The 18,129-nt window shown below is 48.1% G+C and overlaps 2 protein-coding genes and 1 pseudogene across 11 annotated transcripts; all 3 read left to right on the top strand.

Moving 5' to 3' along the window:
• The first annotated feature begins 920 nt into the window (after nucleotides 1–920).
• LOC117850200 (senescence-induced receptor-like serine/threonine-protein kinase) lies at nucleotides 921–5,179 on the top strand (annotated as a pseudogene).
• Nucleotides 5,180–7,895: 2,716 nt separating this feature from the next.
• Nucleotides 7,896–9,761, top strand: LOC117849047 (putative F-box/LRR-repeat protein At3g58880). Its single transcript, XM_034730651.2, has 3 exons — nucleotides 7,896–8,912; nucleotides 9,024–9,170; nucleotides 9,276–9,761. The coding sequence occupies exons 1-3, from the start codon at nucleotides 8,007–8,009 to the stop codon at nucleotides 9,759–9,761; spliced, it is 1,539 nt and encodes a 512-aa protein (XP_034586542.1). The 5' UTR covers nucleotides 7,896–8,006.
• A 2,469-nt stretch (nucleotides 9,762–12,230) lies between these two features.
• Nucleotides 12,231–17,832, top strand: LOC117849973 (pentatricopeptide repeat-containing protein At4g14050, mitochondrial). Of its 10 annotated transcripts, none has more exons than XM_034731733.2 (5): nucleotides 12,231–15,248; nucleotides 15,594–15,671; nucleotides 15,929–16,211; nucleotides 16,432–16,538; nucleotides 17,312–17,832. In XM_034731733.2, exon 1 carries the CDS (start codon nucleotides 12,399–12,401, stop codon nucleotides 15,195–15,197), a length of 2,799 nt encoding a protein of 932 aa, XP_034587624.1. In that variant the 5' UTR covers nucleotides 12,231–12,398; the 3' UTR covers nucleotides 15,198–15,248; nucleotides 15,594–15,671; nucleotides 15,929–16,211; nucleotides 16,432–16,538; nucleotides 17,312–17,832. The 10 variants fall into 10 exon arrangements, with proteins under 10 accessions (XP_034587624.1, XP_034587621.1, XP_034587623.1 ...); XM_034731730.2 differs by having other exon boundaries at nucleotides 15,798–16,211; XM_034731732.2 differs by having other exon boundaries at nucleotides 15,773–16,211.
• Nucleotides 17,833–18,129: the final 297 nt, after the last annotated feature.

The raw sequence follows: 18,129 nt of genomic DNA, 5'->3' as shown, positions 1-18,129 counted from the left end.
TAAATAAAGGAGGAGTTGTGACTCTCCCAATACGGTAGTTGGATGGGGATGAGATTATTGGGAGACTGCAAAAGTAACTCTCCTAATAAAAATGAAATGGATATTGAGATATCCCCATAAATTAGTTATTGGGAAATATTATTGGGAGACTGCTGGAGATGCTCCCACAATTTCCTACCTTATCCTTTCAAAAAAATAATAAACTAAAAGGAAAGAAACTCTATTGTCATGTCAATTCCACATTAAAAGTTAGAAGTTTAGAAAGTCGAACTGGTCCCCTGTTTCCAATTGTTGGTCAGGTTGATTTTATTCTAACTCACAATTTTCTAATTTTAACTGAATTCATAGAAAATATAATAATATCTACAATACCAAACAAATGCAGTATCAAAGTATATTTCATGGTGTATTTAATGAAGCAGTTTGATATTGTTGATATTATTATATTTTCTATAAACTTGTTCGAAACTAAAAGTTTGATTTGGGATAAATCTAAATTTAACAATAACTTAGAAGCATGCACTGTGCCATTAGCATGGCCGTTGACCAACTGTAGTCAAGTCAACTCCATGGCTAATCCATGTGAACAGCTTGTTTCATTCTTTCTTTCATTTATTTATTGGAAGCGGTAGGATTCACATTCCTATCTGCAGTGGAAAGTGGAACCAAACATTACAGAAGTGCCAATCAATTGTCCAAGTTGTGTTTCGTTTCAAAAAAAAATATTCGTTTCAAAAAATTGTCCAAGTTGTGTTGGGGTTCATAACGTTGATTGTGGCTGCGGCTCGAGTGTCCCTAACCATTTCTCACACCGTTTGACTTTGACCGGTGCATGTGATTAAATAAGTTAGTGTGTCCAGCAATTTAGCTTCTGTCTTTTTTTCGTTGTCTATGACCATAGGTTAGCTGAATGCATATTATGTGCAAGTCCTAGCTAGTTGCTGGATGCTGAGTGGTTGCATGTGCGCAGTAGTGCAAGTTGCACTATCAACGCGGAGAGCAATGGCGGCTTGGTCGTGGTTGCCCCTGCTCGTCGCCGTCGCCGCCGCACTTCGCGTTCATGGCCAGGTCGCGCCTGACAGCACAGGTGAGCTCACGATCATGCACTACTCTCTCAGTAACAGGGTGAGCTCACCTTGCAAGTACGATGCCGTGAAAACCGTCTCCGTGTGCATGCATTGCGCGGCGCAGGGTTCATAAGCATAGACTGCGGCATCCCGGAGAAGAGCAGCTACGTGGACGGCGCCACCAAGCTGCCCTACGTCTCGGACGCCGGCTTCACCGACGCCGGCGCCAACCACAACGTCTCGGCCGAGTACATCAACCCGTCCTTCTCCAGGCGCTACCTCAACGTGCGCAGCTTCCCCGGCGCGCCGCGCAGCTGCTACACCCTCGGCTCCCTCACGCCGGGGTCCAAGTACCTCTTCCGCGCTGTGTTCATGTACGGCAACTACGACGGGCTCAACAAGCCGCCGGTCTTCGACGTCCACCTCGGCGTCAACTACTGGACGACGGTGAACGTCACCGCCGCCTCCGCTGCGGTTCTGGCCGAGGCCATCGCCGTCGTCCCGGACGACTCCGTGCAGGTCTGCCTGGTGGACACCGGCGCTGGGACGCCGTTCATCTCCGGGCTGGACCTGAGGCCGCTGACGAGCGCGCTGTACCCGCAAGTGAACGCGACGCAGGGGCTGGCCGTGCTCGGCCGGCGCAACTTCGGGCCGACCAATGCTACGCTGGTGGTCAGGTACCCGGACGACCCGTACGACCGCGCCTGGACCCCGTGGATCGACACGGAGGAGTGGTCGGAGATCTCGACGACGGAGCAGGTGGGCGGGACGGCCATGGCGCCGCCGTCTGCCGTGATGCAGACCGCCATCACGCCCCTCAACGCCTCCAAGAACATCGAGTTCTCGTGGGACGCCGTGCCGAACCACGTCTACCCCACGTCAGGGTACGAAACTCTACTCCAGTTCACGGCAGGACAATGTGCTCTACTCCATTCCTAAGCTCGCTTGTGCATCAATACTGTGCTAGAATATATGTCGAATATTTGTACTATAAACAAGTGCAAAAAATGCAGGTAAATCTGCATCTTACATGTCGTGGAGTTGCAGAGTCTAGACGCGAAGGCGACGCGCCAGTTCTTCATAACGATCAATGGCAGAACTTTCTACCATCTCCCCGTAACACCGCACTACCTCTTCACCGATACCTTCTATAACACAGCGCCCCACTGGGGTTTCAACCAGTACAAAGTCACAATGAACGCCACGGCGAACTCGACGCTGCCGCCGGTCATCAGCGCCGCCGAGATTTTCTCAATCATATCTACAGCCAACGTTGGCACGTATGGACAGGATGGTAAAGTACATGATCGCTCAACATGTCCGTTTATAGTGATGACTGATGAGTATTGAGTAGAGAATAGAGAGATAGAGCATGGCCTTACTGCTTCTGTTCTGTGTCTTGTTTCTGAAAAATCCAACAGTTTCTGCAATTATGGCGATCAAGGACAACTATCAGCTAAAGAAGAACTGGATGGGTGACCCCTGCGTTCCGAAGACTCTTGCGTGGGATGGGTTGAGCTGCAGCTATGACACTTCCGGTCCTCCTAGAATCATAACTGTGTAAGTTCAAATTTACATGAGAATATATGAAGTCATATAGTTAAAAAAAATGTATGAAATCTGAATTCTGAAACGTTGAATGTATTACAGAAATCTTTCATCCAGTGACTTAAGTGGTGCTATATCATTGTACTTCTCCAAACTCACAACAATCCAGTACTTGTAAGTATGAAGTTTCGTATCCAGGTTCGTATTTGAACCTACTGAATGAAAGAGATACATTTGTCAATGCCTGCCATTTCTTTTTCAGGGATTTGTCGCACAATAACTTGACAGGCTCAATTCCTGACGTCCTTTCACAACTGTCCTCTCTGAAGGTTATGTAAGCAACTCTAGTCTAGCCCATGCTGATGCTATAAATTTTAGTATGTTAGTAAACAAAATGAAATTGTCAATACACTCGACACATTGAAATCAATACTACATTTGTTTCTTTCAGAGATTTGACAGACAATCAGCTTAATGGATCGATTCCATCCGGGCTTCTGAAAAGGATTCAAAATGGCTCCCTGAAGCTGAGGTTAATCCTCAATTATTTGGCCCCCATAAGGTTTTGCCAATATCAATTTTCTCGTGTACGATGGCTAGTAATAAGTGCTGCTTCGTTTTGACAGGTATGGAGACAACCCAAACCTTTGCAGCAATGGAGATTCTTGCCAGCTCACAAGAAAGAAGATCAATGCCGTATATATTGCTGTTCCAATAGTGATACTTGTGGTGATTGCAGCACTGGTACTATTGCTTTGGTTACTGAGAAGAAAGAAAGGTAAACTTCAGCATTCACACATGAACTCGCTCAACTTGTCACATTTGTAAGTAACAGTCCCTAATGCTACTATCTTCGCTCCTGGCAGAGAACAGTGTGAAGCCACAGAATGAGGCGACCGACGCGCGGTCACGCTCCCAGAGTGGTAATGGACATGGGTTGCCGCAGCTTGAGAACCGCCGGTTCACGTACAAGGAGCTGGAGATGATCACGAATAACTTCCAGCGCGTGCTTGGCCGAGGAGGATTCGGGTCTGTCTACGATGGCTTCTTGGAGGATGGCACCCAGGTCGCAGTCAAGCTGCGGTCTGAATCTTCCAATCAAGGTGTCAGAGAGTTCCTGACAGAGGTAACACAATGTTTATCAGGTTCAGCTGGTGCACCAAGATATACTGTTACTGAAAATTTGTTGCTCAGTTTGGAGAAATGTTTTTTTTCTCGTTTCTCAGGCTCAGACCTTAACAAAGATCCATCACAAGAATCTTGTCTCCTTGATCGGTTACTGCAAGGATGGAGAGTACTTGGCACTTGTCTATGAGTATATGTCAGAAGGAACCCTGGAGGACAAACTTAGAGGTATGCCATTTCTCTTGTCAGAGCTCAGAAATTTCTCTCCAAAAATCTCTTTTGACGATCCTCGGCAGGGGAAGATGGCAACGCTGGACCTCTAACCTGGAGACAGAGGCTCCGCATTGCACTGGAGTCCGCACAAGGTAAACATCTATTCAGATTGATCATATCGGCTCCGGTGTGGTCGTTTCGTTGATCCCATCTTGCATGAACCAACGCAGGGCTTGAGTATCTGCACAAGGCGTGCAGCCCAGCTTTCGTACACAGGGACGTGAAGACGTCGAACATCCTGCTGAATGCAAACCTCGAGGCCAAGATCGCTGATTTCGGCCTGCTCAAGGCCTTCCGCCGCGAAGACGACACCCATGTGTCCACAGACAGGGTGGTCGGCACACATGGCTACCTTGCCCCTGAGTACGTGTACATGTTATGCTAGCTTCGCCTGTCGTCCCTTTCCTTACCATTTTGAGCTAGCTGAGTCGATTGATTCTTGGAAAACAATTCATCGAAGAGGTGACAATAGGATCTGCGTGTTGTGCATGAACGTATGCAGGTACGCGGCGGCCTTGCAGCTGACGGAGAAGAGCGACGTGTACAGCTTCGGCGTCGTGCTGCTGGAGGTGATCACGGGGAAGCCGCCGATCCTGCGGTGTCCGGAGCCCACCAACATCGTGCAGTGGGTGCGGCAGCGCCTTGCGCGCGGGAACATCGAGGACGTGGTGGACGCGGGCCTGCGTGGCGGCTGCTACGACGCCAACGCCGCGTGGAAGGCCGCCGACGTCGCGCTCAAGTGCACCACGCAGGTGCCCGCGCAGCGGCCCACCATGACCGACGTGGTGGCGCAGCTGCAGGAGTGCCTCGAGCTCGAGGAAGGCCGCTGACCATTTCGTGCTGTCTGATGAGAAGTTCGTCGGAGCAGCGCTGCGCTTTCTTCTCAGGAGGGTGCCACCAGTCCTGCTCCATGACATTATCCTTGAATGTTTTTTTTTGGAGGAACTCTTTGGTCATGTACTCATGTTGTTTCGTAAGATGAAGTGGAAATACAAATGTTTACACATCTTACGGCGTGGACTGCCGCTTTTTCTGCATCTTTTGTAGGCAAGCGGTCTTCAGACCAACATGCAGAAAAGCTCCATCGTCCCAATCCGTTGCGACACCGAGCAGCTTGAGGTTATCTCCGAGGCCATGCCTTGCGAGGTAATCAATTTCCCTAAGTACCTTGGACTGCCGCTCTCCATCCGGAAGCTCTCCAAAGCGGACCTGCAACCCATCATCGGTCGGATTGCCGACATGCTTCCAGGATGGAAGGCGGCACTGATGACCATGGCCGGACGTTCGATCCTGGTCAAGGCGGTCTTGACGGCAGTGCCGATCTATAAGTTGATCGCCCTGGACGTGTCCAAATGGCTGATCCGCGCCATCGATAAGAGGCGATGGGCCTCCTTGTGGAAAGGGTGCCAGCAGGTGAATGGGAGGCATTGTCCAGTTGCGTGGGAGCGGGTTTGTCGCCCGATCGAGCTTGGAGGGCTGGGAGTCCACAACTTGGAGGTGCTCGTGGGCGCTCCGGATGTGGTGGCTCTGGTTGCGTAAGATTGACCCGAAGCGCCCATGGGCGGCTTTCAACATTAAGGTGCATCCCAATGCCGCTGCCATGTTCGCCATCTCGACATCCTCCTTGGTCGGCGATGGGAGAACGACCCTCTTCTGGACGGATTGTTGGCTCCACGGCAAGTCTATTCAGGATCTCGCACCGGCGTACTTTCCATTCATGAACAAGCAGATTCTGTCTAGGCGGACGGTTCACGAGGCCATGCAAGACCAACGGTGGGTCACCGATATCAGAGGTGGTTTGTCGGTGCCTGCGATCGTGGACTACCTGGGCTGTGGGAGGCGCTGGAGAACCTCCAACTTCTAGAGAACCAGCCGGATCAACACCTGTGGACGCCGGAGAGCTCAGAAACTTACTCCACCCGATCAGCTTACGCCAGGTTCTTCATTTGTTCAACTCGTTTTGAACCTTGCAAGCGGTTGTGGAAGTCCTGGGCGCCACTGCGGTGCAAGTTGTTTCTCTGGCTGGCCACGCACAACAGATGTTGGATGGCAGATCGCCTTGCGCGTTGGTGTCTCCAGCACCCGGACAATGCCTTCTCTGCGACCAAGAAGAGGAGACGGTCCAGCACATCCTCATGTCCTATTTCTTCACTCGGCAGGTTTGGACAGCCATTCTTGGCAGGATCGGCCTGCAGAACCTTGCACCATCTCAGGACTTCCAGGATTGGGGCGGTGGACTGTGCATAGGGCGCCGAAGACGTCTAGGAAGGGACTGAACCCCCTGGTGATCCTCACAGCCTGGTCGATATGGAAGCTCCGCAACCGTTGCATCTTTGATGGCTGCCAGCCTAGACCCCAGCTAGTCCTGCAAGAAGTGGCTGACCAAGCAACCTTGTGCAGGATGGTTGGGGCAAAGGTGCTTGGGAGCTGTTGTAGTGAGGAGTGTGCACGGTGGTTTACTCTTCTCAATGGCGCGATTGTGGAATCAACATGTAATCGAACCATTTCTTTTTCCATCTATTAATATAACGACACGCACGCATCACTAGCAAATGGGTCTCACCAAATATTAACTACAACTTCAGCTCCCCTTGCTCAGGCTCCCTAATATTTAATTTGTCAGACATCAATGTAGAACCCTTCTTACCTAATTTTTTGAATCTAAGTACCAGTTACTGCAATGGGCAAGCTTCAATGCTTAGAAGTGAATACGCTATGAATATTCGTTTGAGGCATTGATGAAAAAACCAACGGTATGGCTGCTCCAAATGGTAGGCCGTAGGCCGCCCTGAGTCCCATTACCATTTATCTCCTCTCACTTACACTACCATAGAAAAAACTAGGATTTCATCTAGAGGATTACAAGGACAACTTATGCCATGCATACCGCCGCCGCCGCTGCACCCTCTCCCCTGCATCTCCTCCCACTTGTGTTGCGCTACCCTAAAAAGCTAGGGTTTCATCTAGGTGGCATTACAAGGACTCATCCTATATATGCCGCACTGCTGTCACACCCTCCCATCTACGCCCGCAAGAAGAAAAAAAAGAGAAAATTCTATATAAAATTGACAGTAGGACACCCCCCTCTTGAGACCACATCACAAGTTGTGCAAAAACTAAACCCCCACTCTCATTATAGAGATAAACGAAAGGAGGAATTAGCTACCTCTTGGGGTTTGGTACTATGTTCATGTATGAAGGTGTTTTGTACTTTCCTTCCCTTCCATGCACCGTGACATTTGGGAGCCATGATTATATTGCGATGCAACTAACTCACACTATATTAACACTCTACTACTCTAGGAAGCTAGGGTGTTTACCCAACAATTACATATAAAGGTGAACTGATTTATTAAAAAGGTACATTGTAAGTGGAAACTAGAATGATGTTCTTTTAAGGGATGAAACGAAAAGCGTGCAGGGAAGAGCATCGAGCTTGAAACACCAAGCTAGCACCGATAAAAATGCAATAAGCATATCTGCATAGATATATGAATTTCGCCTAAACCGTTGACAAGCGAGTCCCACCAAATATTAACTACCACTCGTGCTATTGCTTAGGCACCTAATATTTGATTTGTCGATAAAGTAGAGGTCTCGGTGCCTAATTTTGTGAATCAAGTATCGACTAAACGACCAGTGCAATGACAACTTTAATGCTCGGAAGAGAATATACTATGAATATTCGTTTGAGGCATTGACGGAGAAACCAAAGTTGTGGGTGCTCTAAGTGGTAGGCCGTAGGCCGCCCTAGCCCTTGGGCCTGCAAAACCACAATACTGGCCCTATTACCATATCTCTTCTCACTTGCTCTACGCCTTTATGTCTCTACCCTACAAATTTAGGGTTTCATATAAGGACTCATCATGTACCGCCGCCGCCGCCCTCTCCCAACACCCGCAGGAAAAGAAGAACATCCACGGTAGGACACCCCTCCACTGCTCTCATGCCACTCCCCGTCGATGCGGAGAGGCGCCACCCAAAGAAGCTAGGATGATGCAGCCTCCATCTTTGCCAAGCGGCTGCGACGGCAATAGCGACGGTGATCTCGACCGCATCAGCAAGCTCCCAGACGAAATCAAAGGTTTGATCCTCTTTCTCCTACCGCTGAAGGAGGCGGGCCGCACCACCACGCTGTCCAAGGGCTGGAAAGGCGTGTTCGCGAGCTCCCCCATCTCGCTGGACGACGAACATGTTACCCGGCGCAGGGTGGGACGCCCGCGCCACGAAGCCATCCTCCACCCCGAGCGCGTGGACGTGATCTCCCAGATCCTAGAGAAGCACAAGGGGCCAATCCCGCGCGTCCGCCTAGCCAAGACCCACTTCCACGGCCACGGCGACCACGGGTCCGGCATCGACACCGACGCCTTCGTCGGGCGGGGCGTGGAGGAGCTCATCGTCCACTCCACCGACCCCATCCAGTTCTTCCCTGCCCCGCCGCTCCGCTCCATTGTAGTGGTCAGGTGCGACTGGTTCCCCCCGGAGCAGCCACTACCAGCCGTCTTCGGCAGCATCAAGGAGCTCTCCCTCTGCGCCGTCAATTTCTCGGCGGCCGGCGTGCACGCTCTGCTGGAGCAATGCTTCAAGCTCGAGAGCTTTCTGCTCTCCTCGTACTACAAGGACGAAAAGGACAGGCTCATCGACGTAGAAGGTACTGAAGACTACGGCTGCACCTTGCAGATCCGGTCACGGAGCCTCCGCAGCCTTTGTGTGGAGGTTCTCGGGCTGAAGGGGGTCGTCATCGTGGATGCACCCAACCTGGAGCGCCTACTCGGAGAGGTCTCCATTGACACGAGCTACTGCAAGGTGACCCTCGTCCACGCGCCGAAGTTGGAGATCCTTGGCTTCCTGACCATGGACCTTCCTCGGACTCGACGATCGATCGCGGGAAACATTATGGTGATATGATCTTTCCACCGTTTGTTTCCAAGATTTTAGTGCTTTCTTTTCTGGTCCATACATGAACTGTGCTTATGTTCCATATATATAAATATATGTTCGTCGTCGCAGATGCTGGGCATGATTCTGGAGCCGTCATGCCCAATCCGCAGTGTCAAGATCCTTGGACTGTGCTTGAACTTGTGTAATCCTGCTCAAGTGGAGCTTATGCTGCAGGTGCTTAACTATTTCCCTTGCGTAGAAACACTTAACATCAAGGTAAGATGCTTTCTGATCCTTTCGTTTAATTTGCCATGATGCAACTTACCCGATATGGCTCGCTAAACATTCTTATTCCGTTTCTCGCGATCAATCTGTGCGCAGATCTACACCGACCCTTCCATCAGACACACATTGTATTCTGAAGCTCCCTACGCCAATCTCCTAGAATTGGCTGGACGTGTTGCTTGTCTGAGAGACAGCGTTAAAACCATCGTCCTGAGCGACTTGTGGGTGCATACGCATACCTTCGGCCTGCAATTCGCCAATATGCTACTGGAGAGTGCCAAGAAGCTTCAGCTCATGAAGATTTTCCATGTCCCTGTCGACAAGAGGAAGCAGGCTAGATCGACCAGGCACAAGTTGGGCCTGAAGAGCAATCCTTCCATAAAGGCTCAGGTTGTTTTCCCCAGGGACTACATTTCATACCGTCAAGTCAGCGATGTCCTGATGGATACTTCAAGCCTCGCATTGCCTGATCCTATGTTCTGCCAAAGGAAATTCCAAAGCAGCAACTTTATCAGGATTCTATGGAATTCCTACTTGAATCCTGTGAACAAGGACTACTATAGTGATGCTCTGGTAGGTTGAAGCCTGCAATGTGCTGGGCGTATCCCTTTTTTTTCTTCCAGTAATTTTCTTGGATCAGTATCTTTTGTGGCATGTAATGTGTTAAGCGTCTGATGAGACAATAGCCTTCTCTATCTGGCATTTGTAATGTTTTGAGTATTTAGCGATAACTGCTTTGATATAAGGTTCTTGGGTTGTTGTTTGGTTTGGCATCTACCACCCTTGTAGTGTTTGCATTGGTAAGAGGAAGGATTTCTTTATGGGAGCATCTACCTATTGGACAATACTAACTTTTGCATTGTATCTGATTGAAGTCTCTGTGCCGTTGGATGGTCGGTTGCTGCGCTCCTTTATCTTACTACCACATGAAACGTCAGCCTCCTGAGCGGGAGCTCAGTTGGCAAGGGCCTGGCTTTGGCCTGGGTTGCTTACCAGGGGATTTACTCCACCAAAAAAATTTGCTGGTAAGCTCAGGCGCCCTATGCAGCGCAATAGGAGGCGAGTTTCTCGTCGCCACCGAAGTCTGATCTTCGTGAATATATTGCAGGCGTGTATGTGCGAATAAGTTTAGGTCTAGCATGCGGCTTTCGAGGTTTGTGTCTCAAGGAGGGGAACTGAGTCTCACTGCGACGTTAAAACTGTCGTTGACGGTAAAGGTTTGTTTTGACAGAAGAGTATTGGAAGAGAATGAAAGGGATTGGGTTTAAAATGAACTAATTTTCCCTCCTATCCCTCCCATTCTACTTCAATCCAATAGTACCAAACAAATCTAAGGGAACATTTTCAGTCCATCGACGCTCTCCAAGAAATCTGCTCTCGCAGGCCGAATCCAAAACATTGGGCTGACTAGTCCGGCACTTCGGCAGGGAATTAGGCTAGATGGGGATCAGTCAGTAGGCGGCGGGGGAGAATCATGGGCCCAGTGAGCCCCTCTTGATCCTTATTTCCCCTTGCTGTAGCGGCAAGCGGCGACTCCAGGGTGATTCCGCGTCTCCTCCACCGATTCATCGCTGTTGTTGGGAACCGCCCCACAACGCACCCTGAACGGCGCTGGCAGGGACCCTCTCTCTTAATCGACTCCAAACTCGTCACCTTCCCTTTTTACGAAGCCAGCAAATAACTGAAGTCAACTATCACGAAGGTGTCCACTCTGTTGTTTTGCTGGCAATGACTCGCGAAGTTAAATCCCCCACGGAGCTCCCAGTGATTTGGCTTCGGGGAGATTCCGTGACCAAAAGCCGAAGTTAGCTGACTTCGACCAAAGAAGGTGGGAAGTTTACGGAAGCTTGCTCGGTCCCGACGAAGCTTATGAATGAGGAAGAGGGTGATCAAGACATCCCTGGGACCACACTACAGTAGGATAGCTTTGCAATAAGAATCTTGGAGAAGGTTGGAAATGTAATTCTGTTGTGAAAGCGACATTTTGAATAGGAACCAAGTTACTGTCCTATACGGAATATTCTTAGGATGTAGTGGTTGAGTGTGTGTATAACGGGAATGCGGAAATGTAACTTTATGGTCCTATAAAGGGAGATGAACCGTCCCCCCTGGGATGGGCATTAATCACTGATAGGATAGCTATTGTCATGTTTGTCTGAACGACCTTTATCTTCGTTTGTCGTGACGTTCCTACTGTTGCTTGGGTGAACCCCAACAGCTGTCCTCTCGCCTCTGGCACCCTCGCCGGCGTCAGAGGGGGATCGAACGAATCGGTGGTAGATCTGTAGTTTCCTTGCATATACTATAGTTAGATAGTAGGGTAGGTGTACCGGTGGTGTTGTATAGATGGCCGTCGGTTCTTTTGTTCCTCTGGAGAGTCGTCGGAGGTTGCGACGGTGGTGGAGCCGGCGGCTGCATCAACAAGCTTGTTGTTGCCTTCTTCGGTGAGAATCCATGGAGGATAGTCTGTCCTTGGGTGGCGACACGTTGCTGCTCAGGTTACTATCCCTCCTTCGTCTCTGTCGGAGGTGTGGCAGCTCTTTCCAGCGGAAGTCTTGGGAGGTATGTCTACCAACGTGCTGAGAAATCAGATTAGATTTTGTCTCCCACCTGTTTTGGTGGTTTACTTCCCCTTCGACCTTCGGGTTGTGTTGTTGTCCAGCGAGCCGGGGCCACTGTTAGTTCTTGAGGTGCCAGATCCCTTGACTCCCGGTGATGCGATGGCTGATGGCTATTTTCTTCTGCTAGGGCGTTCAGCGGTTACAGAGCATATCGACATGTTCGACATGCTATTTTTTGGTGGCAATGAAAAATTATGAAATTCCTTCGTTGGAAAGGAGGTCGGCTTCAAGCTGCAAGCTCGATGTGTCTCCTTTTCAACCTTTGGTGCGACGAGAGTGCGTCGTGTGGCTGCTCCGATCGCCGACGACGAGGACGACCGAGGATCATGCAAAAGGACTAAGCTGTAATGTTTCTTTTTCCCACGGAGGTGTGTTTATAAGAAATGGAATGTAAACATGATGTGAAATATAAACCCGGTTTATTAAAAAAAAAATCAGTAGGCGGCGGGTGCCCGCGCTGGTTCCATCTTCCTCGCGAGAATCGCTCAGCCGGCGGCGGCCGTATGGCCCATAGTGATCCTGAGTAAGTTCAGCGGTCGTAGCCGTAGCCGGCGTCCGGCCACTGCCCACTGCTCACCCCAAAAAACACGCCGCTCCTATGGTGTTTCCGATCAAATGGAGCACGCCACCGATGGCTCACCGTCAGCACCTCCGTCGCTTCCTCTCATCCGCCGCCGCCCGAGCCGCCGCCCCGATCCCCGCGCGGCGCGTCCCGCGGCCGTCCGGCACCTCCGCGCAAAGCGCCCGTATCCGGGAGCTCGGCCGCCTCGGCCGCTTGAGCGAGGCCAGGGAGGTGTTCGACGCGATGCCCTTCCGCGACATCATCGCCTGGAACTCCATGATCTCCGCCTACTGCAACAACGGGATGCCCGACGCCGCGAGGTCGCTCGCCGACGCGATATCCGGCGGGAACCTGCGCACGGGCACCATTCTCTTGTCGGGCTACGGGCGCGCCGGGCGCGTGCGCGACGCTCGCAGGGTGTTCGATGAAATGCCCGTGCGGAACACCGTGGCGTGGAATGCCATGGTCACCTGCTATGTCCAGAATGGGGACGTCACCCTTGCGCGAAGGCTGTTCGATGCAATGCCGTGCAGGGATGTCTCGTCGTGGAATGCAATGCTTACTGGGTACTGCCATAGCCGGCAGATGGTGGATGCAAGGAATCTGTTTGAACAAATGCCAGAACGCAACACAGTTTCTTGGACAGTGATGATTTCTGGGTATGTTCTGATTGAGCAGCATGGTAAGGCTTGGGACATGTTTCGCATGATGCACTATGAAGGAATGTCACCAGAGCAACCAAACCTAGTCTCTGTGCTTTCAGCTATAAGTCACCTTGGTAATCTCAACATACTAGAGAGTATCCACGTTCTTGTCCATAAGGCTGGCTTTGAGAGGGATGTGGTAATAGGCACTGCCATGCTTAATGCATACACTAGGGGTGTGAGTATGCTTGACACTGCAGTCAAATTCTTTGAAGGAATGGCAGAGAGGAATGAGTACACATGGTCAACCATGATCTCTGCACTATCTCAAGGTGGACGGATAGATGATGCTGTTACTGTCTATCAAAGGGACCCTCTAAAGTCTGTTCCTAGTCGGACTGCAATGCTCACAGGGCTTGCTCAGTGTGGAAAGATTAATGATGCAAGGGTTTTATTTGATCAGATTCCTGAGCCTAATACTGTATCCTGGAATGCCATGATTACTGGGTACATGCAGAATGAAATGGTTGATGAGGCAGAAGAGCTTTTCAACAGGATGCCTTTTAGAAATACAATATCTTGGGCTGGGATGGTTGCAGGGTATGCACAGAACGGGAGGAGTGAACAAGCTTTGGTTTTGCTACAGGCGCTCCACCGGAACGGGATGTTACCTAGCCTGTCTAGTTTGACTAGTAGCTTCTTTGCTTGTTCGAATATTGAAGCTCTTGAGACAGGAAAGCAGGTGCATTCGCTTGCAGTAAAGGCTGGTTGTCAGTTCAATAGCTATGTATGTAATGCACTGATTACTATGTACGCCAAGTGCAAAAACATAGGTTTTGTGAGACAAATCTTTGATCGCATGACAGTTAAAGATACAGTGTCATATAACTCTTTTATTACTGCACTTGTACAGAATGATATGTTGGAAGAAGCAAGAGATACATTTGACAATATGCCCATTCGAGATGTTGTTTCTTGGACTACTATAATATCTGCATACGCACAAGCTGACCAGGGGAATGACGCAATAGAGATTTTCAGAAGTATGCTTCAGGAGCATGAGTTACCCAATTCACCAATATTAACGATACTTCTTGGTGTTGGGGGAAATCTTGGTGCTTCCAAACTTGGACAGCAGATTCACACCCTTGCTGTCAAGCTAGGTATGGATTCAGGACTTATAGTGGCTAATGCTCTCATCTCGATGTATTTCAAGTGTGGTTCTGCAGATTCCCTTAAGGTTTTTGATTCAATGGAGGAAAGAGACATTTTTACATGGAATACCGTTATTACAGGCTATGCTCAACATGGCCTTGGAAGAGAAGCCATCAGGATATATCAACAAATGGAATCTGCAGGAGTGTTGCCAAATGAGGTCACTTTTGTGGGGCTTTTACATGCGTGTAGCCATTCTGGTTTGGTAGATGTAGGGCGTCAGTTTTTCAAATCCATGAGCTGTGATTATGGATTAACTCCTCTGCTGGAGCACTATGCTTGCATGGTGGACCTTCTTGGGCGAGCTGGTGATGTGCAAGGAGCTGAACAGTTTATTTATGATATGCCTATTGAGCCAGATGCGGTGATCTGGAGTGCTCTTCTTGGGGCATGCAAGATTCACAAGAACGTACATATTGGTAGAAGAGCAGCTGAGAAACTTTTCTCTATTGAGCCATCAAATGCTGGCAATTATGTTATGTTGTCAAATATATACTCCTCCCAAGGGATGTGGGATGAAGTTGCGAAGGTACGAAAACTTATGAAAGAACAAGGTGTGAACAAGGAACCTGGTTGTAGCTGGATGCAGATAAAGAACAGAATGCACTCATTTGTCACTGGAGATGAGGAACATGAGCAAATTCAAGATATATATGCTACCCTTCAGGAGTTGTATACTTTGTTAAAAGCTACAGGATATGTGCCTGACACGGAATTTGTTCTCCATGACATAGATGAAGAGCAGAAGGAGAGCTCACTTCTGTACCATAGTGAGAAGCTTGCTGTTGCTTATGGCCTTCTTGTTACACCCAAGGGCATGCCCATTCAGATAATGAAGAACCTCAGAATATGTGGTGACTGTCACAGTTTCATCAAATTTGTTTCCCATGTCACCAAGAGAGAAATTGACATTAGAGATGGGAATCGATTCCATCATTTTAGGAATGGAAATTGTTCATGTGGTGATTTTTGGTGATAAATTATCCCAGCACCAATGGGCCCTCTTCACACTATCCCTCACACTCAGGTTGTCTAATCTCGTCACATATGTTTTTGTTTCCCTTTAATTTCAATCTGTATCTAAATCTTTCTTCATGTTATCCCATAGATCAAAGAGGATTTTGCTATGTGATATCCTCAATGAGTTTGACAAAGTTGACTTAAATGATGTGTTAGTACACTAGAAAATTAGTGCTTGTCAACAGGAAGTTGGAATTAAATGCAGAACGAAGCAAGATTCCTTAAAAGATGTGTTCCCTATCATTGTTCGTGTTTTCCTCTAGATTGCATTTTGTGGTCTGATCGTGAAGTTGAATCATGCATCTTGTTATGAACTTATGATATGGTTGAGATGGCATTTTGTACATTTCAGATTGCTGGCTGAGTGCAGTGAGAGGCAAGACCTTACCTCTTGAATGTTCGTGTCGATATTAAGGAGGTTATCTATAAGGTAAGTCATTTGATCTTCACTATACCCAGACTATGCAGTTCAATTTAAAAAAAAAACTTTGATTGATTATGATATCGTTATGTTCTACTGCTTATGTTTAGTGTTATAAGTTCTCCTATAACACAGTGTCTGGACTATTGCAAGAGAAGTTTCTTGCCTCACCAGCTTCTGCTTCTGATGGTGTGGCTACCTGAGTGACTCTGACTGATTCTGCCTTAGCATGCCATTCTGAGTCTAAAGATAACACTGTCCACCAGGACCCATCGGGAAATTAAAAGTTATTGCCGTTTGCTGCTCCCTTTGCGTTTCTTGGCCTTGTGGTGCCTCCCGCGTGCCAACTCGTGGTGTCCAAGAAGAGGAAGCTGCTGCGCTCAACCTTAGCGAGGACCCCGCACAACTGTTCCGGTATATGGCGTTGCTTGCCCTCAGTCATCTGAGGCAGAACAGCATCGAAGGAGACATGCTGACTGGCGGATGAGGTGCAAGCCGGAGATCCACGTCCACATGGTGTACTAGTCTGTCCTTACCTTTTCCCTCCAGGTTTCTATACACCATGTTTGCTTTAGCTCAGTTCTGATGGCAAGTAGTAGCAGTACTGTTCCTCATTTTGGGTACATTGGCGTTGATTTCCTTTGCTGCCGCCCGCTGGTTACTACTGAATAGAATATGTTCATGAGATTTAACCATTGAACCAGAAATTGTTTTATATTTATTCAATAAATCTCTTTCTAAATTTGTTTATCTTCTTTTACTTGTTTAGGCCATGGCGAGTGAATTGTAATATGCTGAAGCAGGACAGCTTTAGGCCATGGCAAGTTCAGTGAGCCTGTCAGCCCAGCACAGATGTTGAAAGAATACCTGCCAGAGGTATACAACGATTCTGGAGATTTGGTATTTTCTTTGTGCAGATTTAGTTGAAATCATGTTCTGAGATTTTGCACATTCATCTCTGATCTGTGTTTGGCATCTGTTGCTTTTGTTTCCTCTCTTTGGGTTCTTGTTTCATGTTTCTGTATCAATTTATATTTCATGAGACGAACCTACACCATATTTTTAAATATAATGCCAGATGTAGCAATTAGAAGTTACCTAGATATTGCTAGTTATTGTTGATGAAATATGTAGAATTATGAATTTCCCGTATGTGCTTAATAAATTCTAGGAATGGGGACAGATTAGTACAACAGAAATAATTCTAGAAATGCAAACAATTTGGTATGCTGAACAATGGTAGCAATATGGACAGCTCGATAGACCTGAGAGGAGTTCTGGTGCTACCGCACCTTAGACCAGTCTGTGTCCTGTAACTGAATGCTATCTTGTTGATTTCTTATATCCTGCGGGACTACAAATATTCAAGTTTTTACCATGATACATTTGACATTCTAATCACTTTCATGAGATGGCTGCTGATTACGATACAGCAACACATGTGTTGGACTTTACAAAATATCCTGGTTAGTTTTATGTACCATGTTTGTTGCCTGCCTGCACTATTTCAGACATTGAGGAACAGAGGAGATTTGTTCAGACCTCTTAATGGAACATTTAAATTAGAGAATGATCACTTGCGCCACATGGATGTATTATGAGGATTCTCTGTTCTTAAGATGCTGGCTTCTTGTTGCAATTGAATCTAGGATGGTTACTCCAAATTGTGAACCCCAAGGAGGAGCTCAGGAAGCTGAAGAATCACTTCCCTAGATGGAAGAAAGACTACAAATCTGTGTCAAAGGAGAGGCAAGTTAAATGTTTACAAGGTTGGCAATCATGTTGAGAAGTTCCAAAAAAGGATGAAGATGGTGGGAGGAAGAAGAGATCAAAGTAGATTTGTGAGATGAGCTATAAGCTTCCCCCCTATATTCTTCTGATATTGCATCTAGGATAAAGACCAAGAATGGCTGGGCAAGCAAGAAGAAATTCGACGGGTTCTCTTTACCGCTTCTGAAGAAAGATCTGAGGGTATTTAAATACTGATAATCATTCACAAGCATAGAGACGCAACAGCTGTAATGAGGTGCACGGTACGTGCATTGCATTTTACTCCATTCTTCCATTTGGTGTCTACTTCCTTCCTGTGTAAAATGAGAATGTTGTGTTTCTCGTTTTGCCCACCCGAGTCTGTTGCCGATCATTGGACTTACCCGCTTGCCCTGTTCAATATTCTTTCTGTCCGTATATTTCAGTTAACTATTCTGACATGGCTATTGAGTTCAGTTTAGTACTTGATCTGAAATTTGCACTGATTTTGGCAGCTTTTGCTTGCCAAATTACAAACCGGTCCCTGTTTCATATTTGTATTTGAAAAAAGCAGAGAGACTGAAACATCGCACCCACAGACGATCCTTCGCATCTTTTCAGAAGTTTCGGATACTCGCATGTCACCCAGGTAACCTTTCGTCCTACCAAGCCCCCAACCACCAAATACTGTCGAGCCGCGTCGAGGCGGGGGGAAGCG

Source organism: Setaria viridis, chromosome 3, assembly GCF_005286985.2.
Source record: "Setaria viridis chromosome 3, Setaria_viridis_v4.0, whole genome shotgun sequence".
NCBI lineage: Eukaryota > Viridiplantae > Streptophyta > Magnoliopsida > Poales > Poaceae > Setaria > Setaria viridis.
Note: the sequence above shows the minus strand (reverse complement) of the source record. Positions and strands in the feature narration are given on the sequence as shown.

Excerpts from the sequence above, each read along its gene's own strand:
- LOC117849973 (XM_034731737.2), top strand. The coding sequence starts at position 12,399 with ATGGTGTTTCCGATCAAATGGAGCACGCCACCGATGGCTCACCGTCAG.
- LOC117849047 (XM_034730651.2), top strand. The coding sequence starts at position 8,007 with ATGATGCAGCCTCCATCTTTGCCAAGCGGCTGCGACGGCAATAGCGAC. Across the intron at positions 8,913-9,023 it reads CGATCGCGGGAAACATTATG|ATGCTGGGCATGATTCTGGA; the intron begins GTGATATGATCT and ends TCGTCGTCGCAG. Across the intron at positions 9,171-9,275 it reads TAGAAACACTTAACATCAAG|ATCTACACCGACCCTTCCAT; the intron begins GTAAGATGCTTT and ends ATCTGTGCGCAG.